Raw genomic sequence first — 15,537 nt, forward strand, 5'->3', positions numbered from 1 at the left:
TTATTAATAGTTGTAGAGAACAAATAAATCAGTTACGATCTAATCAGGTCTAAAATATAGTTAATATTCTTTTCTATTTCTTTGGAATCATTGTTATATACCTTCTGACATAAAAGAAAAATGTTAGGCCAAATTATTTATACAGATATAAATGTGAAAGAAAATGTTCATTAATCCTACTATGTGAAAATATGTTTTAGCAATCAAGTTTAGCTTACACAATTTTTGCCTCATTTATTATCTTTCACCCACTTTTTACCTCTGGTCCTGGAGGGCCAGATGGTCCCTGGGGTCCTGGGTCGCCTGTTTGGCCCTAAAGTCGGGGGAAAAATCAAAGTATAAACATTAACTCAATAAATACAATTTAAAAAGGAATCACGCATATGGCAAGCAAAGAGTACCCAATATACTATGTCAAAGTTGTAATGACTTTTCACATGAACTTAAAATAACTTGTAAATATCATCATTATGGAAAACTTCTGAAAATAAAATATTTAAGAATGTAATATATATTTACTTCTAAGTGTTAGGGATACAAATTAGTGAGTTAAATGCTCAAATCAAGAAAAAAAATGTAGGTGTATGAGTGTGTGTTTGGTTTTTTTTCCTCAGAAATAAGACACCAAAGCTTGTCTCAACAAGGAAGGACGCTCTAGATGTGGAACTGTTTTCATAAATAACCAGAGTCCTGGGGCAGCAGCTGAAAATTCCTCTCCCCTTTGATACCATAAGTGGCCAGATGCAGTAATTAAGATTCATATGGATTTAAATTTCTGTTGTTTAATCTCAGGTTCAGTTTTCTCATCAATAAAATAGCAATAAGAACAGTACTAACATTTTCATGGTCATTCAGTGGATTAAATAAAGTGATACATGCAAAAGGCTTAGCACAGAGCCAAATTATGTTAAATAATGTTATTTTAATCCTTCCCTCCCCACCAGCTCTCCTTTCCTGGTTGATACCCAGAATTTCACTGACTGTTTTCTTCCTTTAATTAAAGTTCTGAAGATTTTTTTTCAAAATTTCTGAAGCCAGTTTCTGGCATTCACATTAAGGATTGGAAACCAGGGCTGGAGAGGAAGGTATGAATAGAGAGAAGTGGGTATAAAGCCTGAAAGTAGAGAGCAATGCTCTCAGAAAAAATATGAGAACAGGGAAGGCCAGTGTTCTGATGATGCCCTTGTTTGAATTTTTTCTTTCTTTCATTATAAATTTCTATACAAGCCTAAATTTGGTTTAAATAGGCCTCAGGTCACATAAAATGGCAAGATATGCTTGGGATTGCCCACTTTCAAAAGACATAAGACAGTCTCTCCCATATGCACCGAATCCTTCCTCATACAGAGCTGGGGTATCTGGACATAATACAATCATACAGAGAAAGGTAATGGGATATCATGCAAAGGTTCACTTAAATCCTCCCTCCTCCAAATAAGCAAAAACTGTGATCTCTCAGAATCAGTATCTGAAAAAAAAAGGGAGACTTAAATTCTTAAAATGAAAAGTCCCTTTCTCAGAGAGAGAGCTGGGGTTCTCATTGGGGCCCTCTAGTGACAAAATCCAACCAAGTAGCTAAATTTATAAGCAGTGAGGAAGAAAAAGCATATCCTACACCTTTGTTTTCAGAAAAATTCATTAATAACTGAATATTTAGAAATATAGATTACAGAATAATTACTCATTCTTCAGAATAATTCTTCATTTTGAAAAACTTCAAGTGCAAGGTTCTTTTGAAAGCCAATTCTCCTTCATAAAAACTGAGTTTTCAAGTAGCTTTTAGAGAACAAAAACTTTAGTAATACTTAAGTAACCATCTATAAATGACAAAAACTTCCAGTTAAAAAAATTGAAAGAACATAATAATTGTCTTTGTTTTCTCTGTTTTTAAGGGAAGAATATTTCTTAGCAACTTCAGAGTGCTAATTTTCTCTATTCTTTTTAAACAGAGCAAAAATTTTCCTAATCCAGAAGGTAAAAACCCTCAGGGTTTTTTCGGGCTACAACTTAGATCCATTTGGAAACAATATCAGTAACCAACACCTTCCAAAACCAAACCAAACCCATTGCCGCTGAGTTGATTCCAAATAGAAAACCAAAAGTAGGAGATATAAAACAGGAAAGACACCCTTATAACTTTGGCATTCTTTCCAGGATGATAAATAAACATTTTAGGTAGGCATTAACTTGTATAATCAAGTGTGGGAGTTTGTTTCTTAATATGATAAATAATTCTGCATAAGCAATACTTCTTCAAAGAGGTGACTTCTTCCTTAACTAGGGAAGGTTTCTAGGCCAAATATCTATATTTTTTCTATTAACAGCACACAAACAAGTGATAAAGTGAGAGACTAAAGACAAAGTCATCTCATTAATTCATGAGTTTCTATACAATTTCCAGCCCAAACTATGTATTTTTCAAGGGTTTAATAAAACAAAAAATGGACAATCATCTCCCTACCAAGATAATCCCTATTAACATTACTAGGAGAATTACTAAAAAACCATAGACTCAAAGAGCTACAAGGAACCTTAACTATGATATAGTCCGACTCTGATTTTAAACATGAGAAATTGGTTAGCTTAGTAATTAAACGCCCAAGGTCATACTAATGCCCAGTGTCACAACTGGGACTAGAATCCAGGTCTCTGTCTCTCAGGCCAGTGATATTTCTCCCTATAAAATCCTATAAATATCTACTGAATCAAAGAATAAGGGACATTAAAAATGTTTCCTTTATGTAGGAATGATATTTGACTCTAGTTTTCTAAGTAAATTAATTCTAAAGCAGAAGAGAATCATATTGGTATCATTTATTTGTTAGTATCGGCCTTAGATAACGTTACATCATTTCCTCCTATTATTGTCAAAGCTTTAGAAAATGCTCACATACAAAAAATAAATTGGAAGTCCTTGTTATATGGCTTAGAATCATCCTCGATAAATGGAAGTTGTGTATTAGCTATTTCTCATGCCCCTTTTTCATGCACTTTGGAATTTTTTGAGACTCAACTTCGGGGCTTAACTCTAGGTACAAGGATGACTGGGTTAACTGACGTGAGTCAGGGTGAAAAACTAGTAAAAATAAAGGTCACCAGCAACTAGCCATCAAACAAATAAAACCTGTTGCCATTGATTCTGACTCACGGAGACCCTATAGGACAGGATAGAACTGCCCCATAGGGTTTCTTAGGCCGTAATCTTTACAGCAGATTGGTACATGTTTTTCCAGCCAGGCAGCTGGTGGATTTAAACCACTGACCTTTCAGTTAGCAACCAGGTACTTAAACACTGTGCCATCAGGGCTCCTTATCAAGCAAATAGGTGAAAAAATTTTCCTTTGAATTAAATTATTCCTGAGAGATCTATATAAATTACTGACGCTGTGAGAAGTCAGAAAGAATGGGATACATAAAAGTCTATAACTTAATGCTGCTTCCTGAGATACAAATATAAACAATCCAGAGATGGGAGGGTGGAGTTAGAGGGGACACTATTAATTGCTCAGGAAAATGTAGCAGCATTATATACACTTTAATGTAATTTTAATAAATTATGACACAATATCTAATTTTTCCTACCTACGGTTACCTTTTACCTTCATAGAGTTATAATCAATATTCAAATACTAAAATAGAATGTCACAGTGGTTAAGATTCTAACATGCCTGATGACCTGGGTTTCCTAGTAACTAACTGTGGAACCCTGGGCAAATTACTTAATTCTCTGTGTCTTAATCTATAAAACAGGAATAATGATAGTATCAACTTCATAGTATTGTTCTGAGGGTTAAATTAAATGTATAGTCCTTAAAATAGTGCATGGCTCTTTGTAAGCACTCAGTAAAAGTTAGCTTTAATAATAATTTTAATATGCAGACATATAATTACAACTCATGTCTTAATAATTTATTTAAATTATTTATTCAATAATTTTAGTTTTATTATTTGTTGAGTTTTATATTAACTAGATAAGGGTGTCATTTTCAATTGATGCCCAATGGTTATCAATAGGAGAATTTGACTTGCTTTTTTCTTCAGAATGTTTCCATAATGAAAAAGATATATGGGAAAAAAATATTATTCAAGGTGCTTTATATCTTCTGTTTTAAAAACATATTTTTTAAATTTAAATACTGTTCATAGTAAATAACCCAAGGAAATAATACAATAAAGATCTTTAGAGTTCCCAGAAACTTGGCTTTGGCCTGGGATGAAGGGGGTGGGTAGGTGAGGTCCAATAGTCTATGGAATATAAGTGGAATACTTGAGGGATAAACTATATTCTAAAGCTGACAAGAAAATGTCAGATTGGTAGATTTATGTCCTATTTCTTATATCCTATTAACACCAACAACTATCAAGACTCATGCTGTGACATGCACCGAGTTAATCAGAAAGAAAGTAGAAAAGTTCAAACCTACTGAAGGTCCTGCCTTTCCTCTCATCCCTGGAGGTCCTGGCAAACCAATAGCTCCCTAAAAAAGAGAATAATCCGGGAAGAGAACAGCTATTATATCACAAAAGGCAGCGATGCCTTTATTTACAAACTACTAAAAAATTTCATGGAAGTGTTCTAAAGAATTGAGAAAACTGTTTTAAGGAAGGCATGAAACACCACATTGACAGCATACCCTAACAAGATACATGATTCAAATAATGACAGTCCTTTTCTTTTAAAAGAGCTCACACACTCTCACTGGCTTTTGTGTATTTGCATAAAGTTAATGGTATACCAAAGTTACCTTGTCTCCAGGATACCCTGATTCTCCTGGCTCTCCTGCAATGCCTTGTTCACCCTAGAGAGCATGATTTCATATAAAGACACTTATGTACTGCAAATGTGGCAATATTATATAAGAAAACAAATATTAATTATTAAATAATAATATATCTATTTTTCCTACTTCTGAGAAAAAGTAATATATGATTGATAATATAAATTAGTCCCAGTAAATAAAAACAAAATATTTTATAAGTTGTGCTGACTTAAAGAAAAAAATGTGGTAAATTATCTCTACGACAATGTAAACATTTAAATCACCTTATCACCTTTGATTCCAGGAAGCCCCTTATTTCCTGAGAGACCCTAAAAAAAAAAAAGATATTTTGTGGCATCACAAAGAAATTAAACGGAAATATCCATTATGCAAATAGAACCATACCATTGGGCCAGGAATTCCGGAAGGTCCGATTGGTCCCACAGGGCCAACACTGCCCTGAAAAACAGCAAGAAAGAAAAGCACATTGAACATCCAGAAGGATTAGAAAGACAATGTGGTAAAGTTAATTTATTAATGAACCCAGAAGTAATCATCTCACTCAGCTCCCCACACATGCCTTGTTCTTCAACACTTCCTTTCCTCTCCACATTCAGACATCAAACCAATCTTTCAAGCTTTAGCCAAGTTCGTCTTATTTCCAGAAGCCTTCTCACAGTGGTCTAGTTCACAAGGATCCCTCCCTCCTTTGCGCTCCTATAATACTGTCCATGACACTCAACTTGCAATATTTCTCCAACTAGACAGTATCTTAAAGATAGGGAATATATTTCTGGGTCATGCACCCAGCAAATAATAAATATTTCATTTGATTGCCTTAGATTTTTATGTCACCCTTTTATTCAGCAAATATTTATTGAGCAGTTACTATGTGCTAGGCATTCTAATAATTTGATTTCATGATCTGAAATTTGCAGAATGAGAATATTTACCATAATTTTAAAGATAAATTGAGTAGTGACAAATAAATGTCCACTCTGGACTTCTCCCACTCTTTCATCATTTAACATTTATTGAGTATAATATATACCAGACACTGTAGTAGTATTGAGGAAACCCTGGTGGTGTAGTGGTTAAGTGCTACGGCTGCTAACCAAAGGGTCAGCAGTTCAAATCCACCAGGTGCTCCTTGGAAACTCCATGGGGCAGTTCTACTCTGTCTATAGGGTCGATATGAGTCAGAATCACCTCAATAGCACTGGGTTTGGTTTTTTGGTTTGGTAGTAGTATTGGGGGGGGGAAGACATAGTGTCTAACTTCAAGTACCTCAGTTTACTGCTCCAAAGCAAGATTCCTCAAAACTGAATTACAACTAAGGTCTCCTGAAAGCATAAGACTTAAAACAACTCCTTTAATATGTTATCTTCCCCTTTATCCTCTGAAACCATGTTGGATCAATTCTCCCTTTTATGATTTCCAAATGTTAAGGAATTCTGTAAATTATATTTTTGATAATGCTGAAAATATTGCTTTTAATAACTTCTGATGCTTCTCTAGCCCCTTTTACTTAGAATCCAAATTTCTTAGGGTAGCACCCCAAGTCCTTACTTCCAGGCTTCCACCAACCTGTCCAGTCTCAACTCCTTCCATTTTCCCCATCCCCCTTCATGTCTCCCTCCCTCAGATCATATCTACTGTCACTCATCATCTGCTCCAACTCTTTGAAAATAGTTCCCACTCCTGGGATACCATTCTATCTCACTACTTTATATACTTTACTGTACTTTTCTATCTTCCTACTCTGTACGTTCTGTGAGAGCAAAGCATGTTTTATTCATCTTTTTTAATTTCTAAGAGCTAATATAATAATTGACACAAAATCCTTTTGAAATAAATGAGTATGGAATGAATACCGAAGAAAGTAATCATCTTAAAAAAATAAATTTAAAATTGTGATTTCCAGAACTCTATCTCCCAACGTAACAGAGTATTTCTAACAGCCTACATATACGTAATACAAATTTCAGGATGGAAAATATGGGATCTTTACCTCTGGATGAGTCCTAAAGTCTGTGAAATATAGCTAGGATAAATTATCTCCAACATGTTTAATCCTGAAATTTATGGGACTGTGAGAGGTAAAGGGTAATACTTTCCAACTTAATAGATTCACAGTATTAATACGTCATTGCTTGTAATTCCAAATCTGTCAATAGGGAAAAATTGTTCTTACGATTACAGTGGCTAGTTTATCCAAAGTTCAGTATGCTTCAAACTTCATAGTTTTAAAACTTATGATGGGCTCAAAAAATACAACAAACATCTGTTTAAAAATTATATGGTGATAAACCATGCAAGTATGGAAGAAGATAACTTACATACAAACAAAAAAATCTTTCTTGGTGTTATGCTATTTTTCTCATAGATAATATAATATTCTTAACTTTTGTTTCAGTAAGTATATCACTGTGCATAATCTGGCATCTTTAGATGAGTGCACTTTGGATGCATAATAACCTATTTTACTTTTTAGTGACTGTAAAAGAAAATCACATAATAGTATTAGGAGGTATCGAAAAACACATACATTATAAAGGACTTAGTAAAATAGAGAACTAAAAAGTGAATGGTTTGGCTACAGAAATGTCCAAGAAACACCAAGAATTTTGTGGCATGCCACAAGGTGTATGGCAAATCCTATTCCTGAAAAATCATAGCCTTCTGAAAGTGATCTGTGATAGCTCAAAAACACAGTTTTCAGTTTCATAAAGGTTACCTGAAAGTCCTTCAACATTCCCTATCTACCACACTCCTGAAGTATGAGAAGATGGAGCAGAAAGAAGAAATGCTTTCAAGCATGGGAGCTTAGCTGACGGTGCCTGGGATATATAGCACCAGAGGTAGAAGAGCCTCCCAAAGGCTATAAGTAATAAAGAACTTTGAGTGAAAGTTAGTCAAGAAATAGACCCAAAGGACAGATTCTTTATATAAAAACAGTAGCCACCAACCAATTAATAAGAATTCATATGAGTGTATTGTGAGAAGGACTGTAAGTTCTGCATTGGGCTTTTCAACCATACCCATCCACACTCACAGGCAATAATCACTGTCACTAGCATAACTAAGAAAACAAGTGACAACAATCAACTGCATGGAAAAAAATACTTTAGAGAAAGCAGCATTGTCTCTTGTCAGAAACTATACCTGCTGGAAGGGAACACCTGAGAGACAAAGCAGAGGCTTCAGTTCTGGGCAAGCAAACTGCTTACTATGAAATATAAAAATTCTTCATAATCTTTCTTAACTACCTTCAATTCTGCTCATCTCCTTCCATCCTGCTCCCATCCCCTCACAATTCCTGGGCTATAATTCCACTACTTCTCTTTCTGTTTCCCAGACATTCCATTTTCCTCTTATCTGTATATTTGTGTATAGCATTATTCTGCCTTGAGAGCCGTTGTCAAGATATAATTTAAAAGATATCTCCTTTATGAAGCCTACTCTAACTTTCAGAGATAATGTAAATTGCTCCTTTCTCAGTGGCTTTACATTTAATCCAATATACCAGTAGTCACATTGCATTACACTGTTTATTTCTCCTTCTATGCCATTGGATTTTAATGTCACAAAAACAGGAATCTTGACTTGTTCTTATTTTCAGGCCAGTGTTTGAGACACCAAATGGCTTGTGCTTGTCTAGTAACCTAAAGGTTGTCAGTTTAAGCCCACTTGGTGGCACTGTGAAACTTGAAAGACTTGGCAATCTGCTTCCATAAAGATTTAACAAACAAACAAACAAACCCAGTGCTGTCAAGTGGATTCCGAATCACAGCGACCCTATAGGACAGAGTAGAACTGCCCTGTAGAGTTTCCAAGGAGCACCTGGTGGATTCGAACTGCTGACCCTTGGGCTAGCAGCTGTAGCACTTAACCACTGTGCCACCAGGGTTTCCGTTCCATAAAGATTACAGCCAAGAAACCCTATGGGGGCAGTTCTGTAACACATGCAGTCACCATGAGTTGGAATCAATCCCATGGTAATGGGTTTGGTTTGGTTTAGTTTGATACAAAGTACTCACATTGTTCTACTTTTAAAAAATTAATAGAGGTAATAGTAATTGCTTTATCTTCTTTACAACTTGTTGAGGAACAAATCAGATATGTATGTGAAAGTACTTTGAAAGGCACCATCTATATCAATGTGAAGGAGTCCTGGTGGCACAATGATTCAGTGCTCAGCTGCTAACTCAAAGGCCGGCGGTTCAAACTCACCAGCAGCTCCACGGGAGAAAAGACCTGGTGATCTGCTCCTATAATGATTATAGACTAGGAAACTGCATGGTGCAGTTCTGCTCTATCCTATAGGGTCGCTATGAGTAGGAATCAATTCTATGACAGACAACAGCATACCAATGTGGAAGAGATGAGGACAACAAAGGTGACTGTTGGTATTATTAGCCACTTTTTTTTTTTTTTCCTGTAGAATCTCTTCCCATCTATCAAGAGGTAAGTGGAGAGAAGGGATTGGAAACCAAGTTTGTTTTTACTAGAACTATCATGTATCAGGCACTTACTAAGTCCAGGAACTAAAAGACGAATTAGAGTTAATTAGACAAAAACAGAGGTAGGTGTTTCAGGTAAACAAATGTGCAAAGACCTCGTAGCGTGGATCTTGCATGGCATCTGAGAAAGAACAGTTTTGTGGGTGCACAAAGTGTGAGTCTTCAAGTTGTGGGTAAGAACTGACCTGGCTAGATACCTTAGACCATGCTAAGAATTTTGTTCTTAAGTTTCAGATTAACAAGAGAAACTTTTGAGCTAACCAATTCAATGCTGATGAGTTAAATGAAGTATGTGTGAAGAGTATCTTTGGAGTCCAGCTCCCTTCCCTGTTTCTTTTCTTTCATCATTAATAAGGCCTCTGTCTACTACCTACAGGTTTTACCCTATTCTAGGTTCTAAGGAAAAGACAAATACTTCCTTTGTGGTAAATGAAAATAACCCGTACACAGTTTATCATAAAAGACTAAAAAAACCTTATAAGACAGAAAATATACATTTTAAGATTGGATAAGTTTTTAAAAGGTGGTATAGCACAATGGCTAGAATTTTGGACTCTGGATTTAGATCACCTGGCTTCAAATCTGGGCTCAAGCCCTTATGAGGTAAGTGGTCTTGAGTTGTTCTGGGAATTAAATGAGATAACACTTGTGACTTCCACATAGAAAACACTAAATGCTACCATTAGTACTATTGTGTAAGAGAAAAGTTTAAATGTCTTGGACTCACTCAGGTTCTCTGACACTAAATGCCATACTCTTGTCATCCCAAGATGGCAAGTTAAAACTTATTTTGCTGATTTTAATTTTATCCCAGTTCAAATAATTGAGCTCCTGCTTATTTGTTTGACCAAGTTGTCACCTTGTGCCTTGGGGCAGCTAAAGGTAAGGGAATATACATTGAATTTGGAGTCAGAAGATCTATGTTCTAATTCAGGCTAAAGATATTGTGGTTATAATTTATGGCATAAAATTCTTGAATCTTACTTAGCAAGTTCTAAACTAATTTTTAAGGAAAAGTTTGCCTCTGTCCACATGTCCCACTTTTGTATGAATGTAGGTAGTTTACTATTAAGATTCTATTCTCATTACATTTCATAAAAGTATGTCAATCCTTCCATTACTTCAGGTGAATGTTAAAGCATATGGCTCTAAATTTATATAAAAAATATCTGCAATTCATATTTCTGTTATGAACCATAAACCCGGTTGAAAGAAATACATATTTATGAAGATGTATCAGAAGTAGCCGTCTGTTCATTCCAATGAAAATTCTAAAATTGATCCTTGATCATAGGGTTGCTATGAGTCAGAATCAACTCAATGGCAACAGGTTTTGATTTTGGTATCCTTGATCATCAGGAATCTACACATCTTGACTCCATTGTTTCGGCCTCTGCAGAATTCCTAAGTTGTACTTTGCCTACATCAGAAGTGCCAACGAAACTTAGAGGTGAATTCACTGTCTAAAAATTGATTAAGCAGACAAATAATATAGTCATTTGTACTTTCACTATAATAAACTAGATATTAAATGTTTAAAAACATTGGTGAAGTCTGGTTCCTTCCTTTGTTAAGGAAAGTTTTCCTAATGATTTATTCAGTTTGATTTCATGACCAAAGTTTACAGTTACCATGTGATTTTGTTTAGAACTATTTCTCTACAGACTGAACAGTATGGAAGACTCTCAAAGAAAGAGGCGGCTACTCTATGTCACATACTTTTGAGAAAGCTGGAGCTTGATTAAGTGATGTTTAATGAGACAGGTATAAATTTATACACAAATACAAATCTATACAAATATATTGTTGTTTTAGCTTATTGTAAAATTTAATTAAATTTTTAACCCATAATACTGGTCTGATTTGCATATCTGGTTGAAAAATACATTTGAGCAAGATTGATAGCCAACAATGATACTAAAAATTCTCTTCTAAAATTTTAAAACACATGTATCAAATATAAATTATATAATGAAATATTTATAAGAACAACGATATTTAGCGATACTTACTCTAAGTCCAGGAAATCCTGGAGGGCCAATGCTACCTACAAGTCCCTAAACAAAAGAAATGGGAAAATTGGTTAAATATGACTGAGGAACAGCTTAGAGAGTCCCAAATACTAAGAATATTTTCTGAAGATGAAGACAAAAATCTCTAGGAAAGAACATATTAAATTTTACCTTCTATAATACCTAACTTCTGAAATTTTCCTGCTCTTATGCATCTTCCTAAGAAGTGCAAATCCGTGGTGGCAGTTTATGTTCCTTAAAAGTCCTTGGCTGCCTGCTTTTGGATGCTAGGTCTACCATCTAGCCTAGGACATAAATTTCTCTGTGCCTGCTATGTATCTAAGAAAGGAAGCAAGTTCCATTAGTAATCAACATTATAGACTTAACTAGCCCATAAATATTGTATGAAAAGACAGTTGGTCAGCATATAGGGTTAGAACATTTTCACACTGTTAAAAATACTACTAACTCTTTAGAAGTACATTATTTAAATTCTCCAAATTTAAGTTCAGCTCTTTTACTTCATCATTTTTTCCTTTTCCTTTAGCTACTTGATGTGAAAGAGCAAGTTTCAGAGTCTCTTCTGACATTCATTTAGGTCTTTTCTTTCTCTTCTGTCTTTTTAATGACCTCTTGCTTTCTTCATGTATGATGTCCTTGATGTCATTCCACACCTCATCTGGTCTTCGGTCATTAGTGTTCAAGGTGTCAAATCTATTCTTGAGATGGTCTCTAAATTCAGGTGGGATATGCTCAGGTCGTACTTTGGCTCTCATGGACTTGTTCTTATTTTCTTCAGTTTCAACTTGAACTTGCATATGAGTAACTGATGACCTGTTCTGCAGTTAGCCCCTGGCCTTGTTCTGACTGTTATTGAGCTTTTCCATTGTCTCTTTCCACAGATGTAGTCAATTTGATTTCTGTGTATTCCATCTGGTGAGGTCGACGTGTATAGTCGTCGTTCATGTTGGTGAAAAAAATACCTGCGATGAAGAAGTCATTGGTCTTGCAAAATTCAATCATGCACTGTCCGACAGTATTTCTATCACCAAGGCCATATTTACCAACTACCGATCCTTCTTCTTTGTTTCCAGCTTTCACATTACAATCATCAGCAATTATCGGTCCATCTGGATTTCATATTCCATCAATTTCAGACTACAGAAGATGGTAAAAATCTTTAATTTCTTCATATTTGGACTTAGTGGTTGGTGCATAAATTTGAATAATAGTTGTATTAACTGGTCTTCCTTGTAGGTGTGTGGATATTATCCTGTCACTGACAGCATTGTACTTCAGGATAGATCTTGAAATGTTCTTTTTGATGATGAATGCAAGGCCATTTCTCTTCAAGTTATCATTCCCAGCATAGCAGACCACATGACTGTCAAATTCAAAATGATCAATACCACTCCTTTTCAGCTCACTAATGCCTAGGATATTGATGTTACTGTTTCATTTCATTTTTGATGATTTTGAATTTTCCTAGATTCATACTTCATACATTTCCTGTTCCTATTATTAATGGAGGTTTTCAGCTGTTTCTTCTCATTTTGAGTCATGCCATATCAGCAAATGAAAGTCTTGAAGGCTTGACTCCATCCACATCATTAAGGTCAGCTCTACTTTGAGGAGGCAGCTCTTCTCCAGTCATATTTTGAATACCTTCCAACCTGAGGGGCTCATCTTCTGGCACTGTATCAGACAATGTTCCACTGCTATTCATAAGGTTTTCACTGACTAATTCTTTTCAGAAGTAGACCCCTGGGTCCTTCTTCCTAGTCCATCTTAGTCTGGAAGCTCAGATGAAACCTGTGTACCATGAGTGACTCTGCTGTTATTTGAATACTGGTGGCATAGCTTCCAGTATCACAGCACCACACAAGCCTCCACAGTATGACAAACTGACAGACACATGGGGGTAGCTAAAGCAAAAAGAAAAAAATGATGAAGTAAAAGAGCTGAAGATTTCAAAGGGCAGCTCGAGAAAACAAATTATTATGATGACATGTGCAAAAACCTGGAGAAAGAAAACCAAAAGGGAAGAACATGCTCAGTATTTCTCAAGCTGAATGAACTGAAGAGAAAATTCAAGCCTAGAGATGGAATATTGAAGAATTCTAAGGGGAAAATATTAAATGACACAGGAAGCATTAAAAGAAGATGGAAGGAATACACAGAGCCACTATACCAAAAACAGTTGGTGGAGGTTCAGCCATTTCAGGAAGTAACATATTATTAGGAACCAATGGTACTGAAGGAAGAAGTCCAAGCTACACTGAAGGCACTGGTGAAAAATAAGGCTCTGGGAATCGATGGAATATCAATTGAGATGTTTCAACAAACGGATGTAGTGCTGGAAGTACCCACTCATCTATGCCAAGAAACCCGGAAGACAGCTACCTGCCCAACCGATTGGAAAAGATCTATATTTATGCCTATTCCCAAGAAAGGTGATCCTATCGAATGTGGAAATTATCGAACAATATCATTAATATCAGATGCAAGTAAAATTTTGCTGAAGATCATCCAAAAGCTCCTACAGCAGTATATTGACAGGGAACTACCACATATTCAAGCTGGATTTAGAAGAGGATGTGGAATCAGAATTATCATTGCTGATGTCAGCTGGATCCTGGCTGAAAGCAGAGAAAACCAGTAAGATGTTTACCTGTGTTTTATTGACTATGCTAAGGCATTCAACTGTGTGGATCATAACAAATTATGGATAACATTGTGGAGAATGGGAATTCCGGAACACTTCATTGTGCCCATGAGGAATCTATACATGGATCAAGAGGCAGTTGTTCAGACAGAACAAGAGGATACAGCGTGGTGGTTTAAAGTCAGGAAAGGTGAGGGTCAGGGTTGTATCCTTTCACCATACCTATTCAATCCGTATGCTGAGCAAATAATCCGAGACGGTGGACTACACAAGGAAGAACAGGACATCAGGATTGGAGGAAGATTCATTAACAACCTGCGTTACGCAGATGACACGACCTTGCTTGCTGATTGTAAAGAGGACTTGAAGCTCTTACTGTTGAAGATCAAAGACCACAGCTTTCAGTATGAATTACACCTCAACATAATGAAAACAAAAATCCTCACAATTGGACCAATAAACAACATCATGATATATGGAGAAAAGATTGAGGTTGTCAAGGCCTTCATTTTACTTAAATCCACAATTAACACCCATAGAAGCAGTAGTCAAGAAATCAAAAGAAACATCGCATTGGGCAAATCTGCTGCAAAAAACCTCTTTAAAATGTCACAAAGATGTCGCCTTGAGGACTAAGGCGTGCCTGACTCAAGCCATGGTGTTTCCAATTGCTTCATGTGCATGTGAAAGCTGGACAATGAACAAGGAAGGCCAAAGAAGAATTGACACCTTTGAATTGTGGTGTTGGCGAAGAATACTGAATACACCATGACTGCCAAAAGAACAAACAAATCAGTCCTGAAGAAGTACAATCGGTATGCTCATTAGAAGCAAGGATGGCAAGAATACATCTCACATACTTTGGACGTGTTGTCAGGAAGGATCAGTCCCTGGAGAAGGATATTATGCTTGATAGAGGGTCAGTGAAAAAGAGGAAGGCCTTCAATGAGATGATTGACACAGTGGCTACGACAGTGGGCTCAAGCATAGCAATAATTGTGAGGATGGTGCAGGACTGGGCAGTGTTTCGTTCTGTTGTGCATAGGATCACTATGAGTCAGAACCAACTCAATGGCACCCAGCAACAACAACAACAAATTTCACTTTCCTCGTTTGAAAAATAGGAACAATAATATTTTCATTGTCATAAATATCCCAATAAAAAGTATATCATATGTATATAAAAGGTTTTGAAATTTTTATAAAACATTATATAAATGTAAAAAACTACCAACATTGTTAAATTATGTATACAAATTTAAGATTTTTAATTATCAATATTAACTTTTCCAGTTGATTTGTGATGGATCTTTTCAACTCATTTTCCTTATAAATAGTCTTTAAGATAATTCATCTTCCTCTCTAAAAACCTCTTCAGGTAATACTGTATCATATTTTAAATGAAGAACATATTTCAAAAGGAAACTTTTAAATATTGCAGACAATAATATTTAAACCCTAACAGGCTTCATGTATATTTAACTGACAAAAAAATTAAACAACACAGCCTCACACTAGGCACTCAAGTCCATGAATAGTATTAAAGAGAAAACTAAATAATACTTACTTTATTATGC

General features: G+C 35.6%; 1 protein-coding gene across 1 annotated transcript in view; it reads right to left on the reverse strand.

Moving 5' to 3' along the window:
• The window catches only part of COL24A1 (collagen type XXIV alpha 1 chain), a 362,779-nt gene that overhangs the window by 258,803 nt on the left and 88,439 nt on the right, over window positions 1-15,537 (reverse strand). Inside the window, exons 13-18 of the mRNA XM_049875555.1 lie at window positions 11,296-11,340; window positions 5,166-5,219; window positions 5,045-5,089; window positions 4,746-4,799; window positions 4,425-4,478; window positions 260-313 (exon numbers count right to left, since the gene is read on the reverse strand). Of these exons, the coding sequence (XP_049731512.1) occupies window positions 260-313; window positions 4,425-4,478; window positions 4,746-4,799; window positions 5,045-5,089; window positions 5,166-5,219; window positions 11,296-11,340 (306 nt within the window). The remainder of the gene's footprint in view (window positions 1-259; window positions 314-4,424; window positions 4,479-4,745; window positions 4,800-5,044; window positions 5,090-5,165; window positions 5,220-11,295; window positions 11,341-15,537) is intronic.

The sequence above is a fragment of the Elephas maximus genome, chromosome 3 (genome assembly GCF_024166365.1).
Source record: "Elephas maximus indicus isolate mEleMax1 chromosome 3, mEleMax1 primary haplotype, whole genome shotgun sequence".
In the NCBI taxonomy this organism is placed as follows: Eukaryota; Metazoa; Chordata; class Mammalia; order Proboscidea; family Elephantidae; genus Elephas; species Elephas maximus.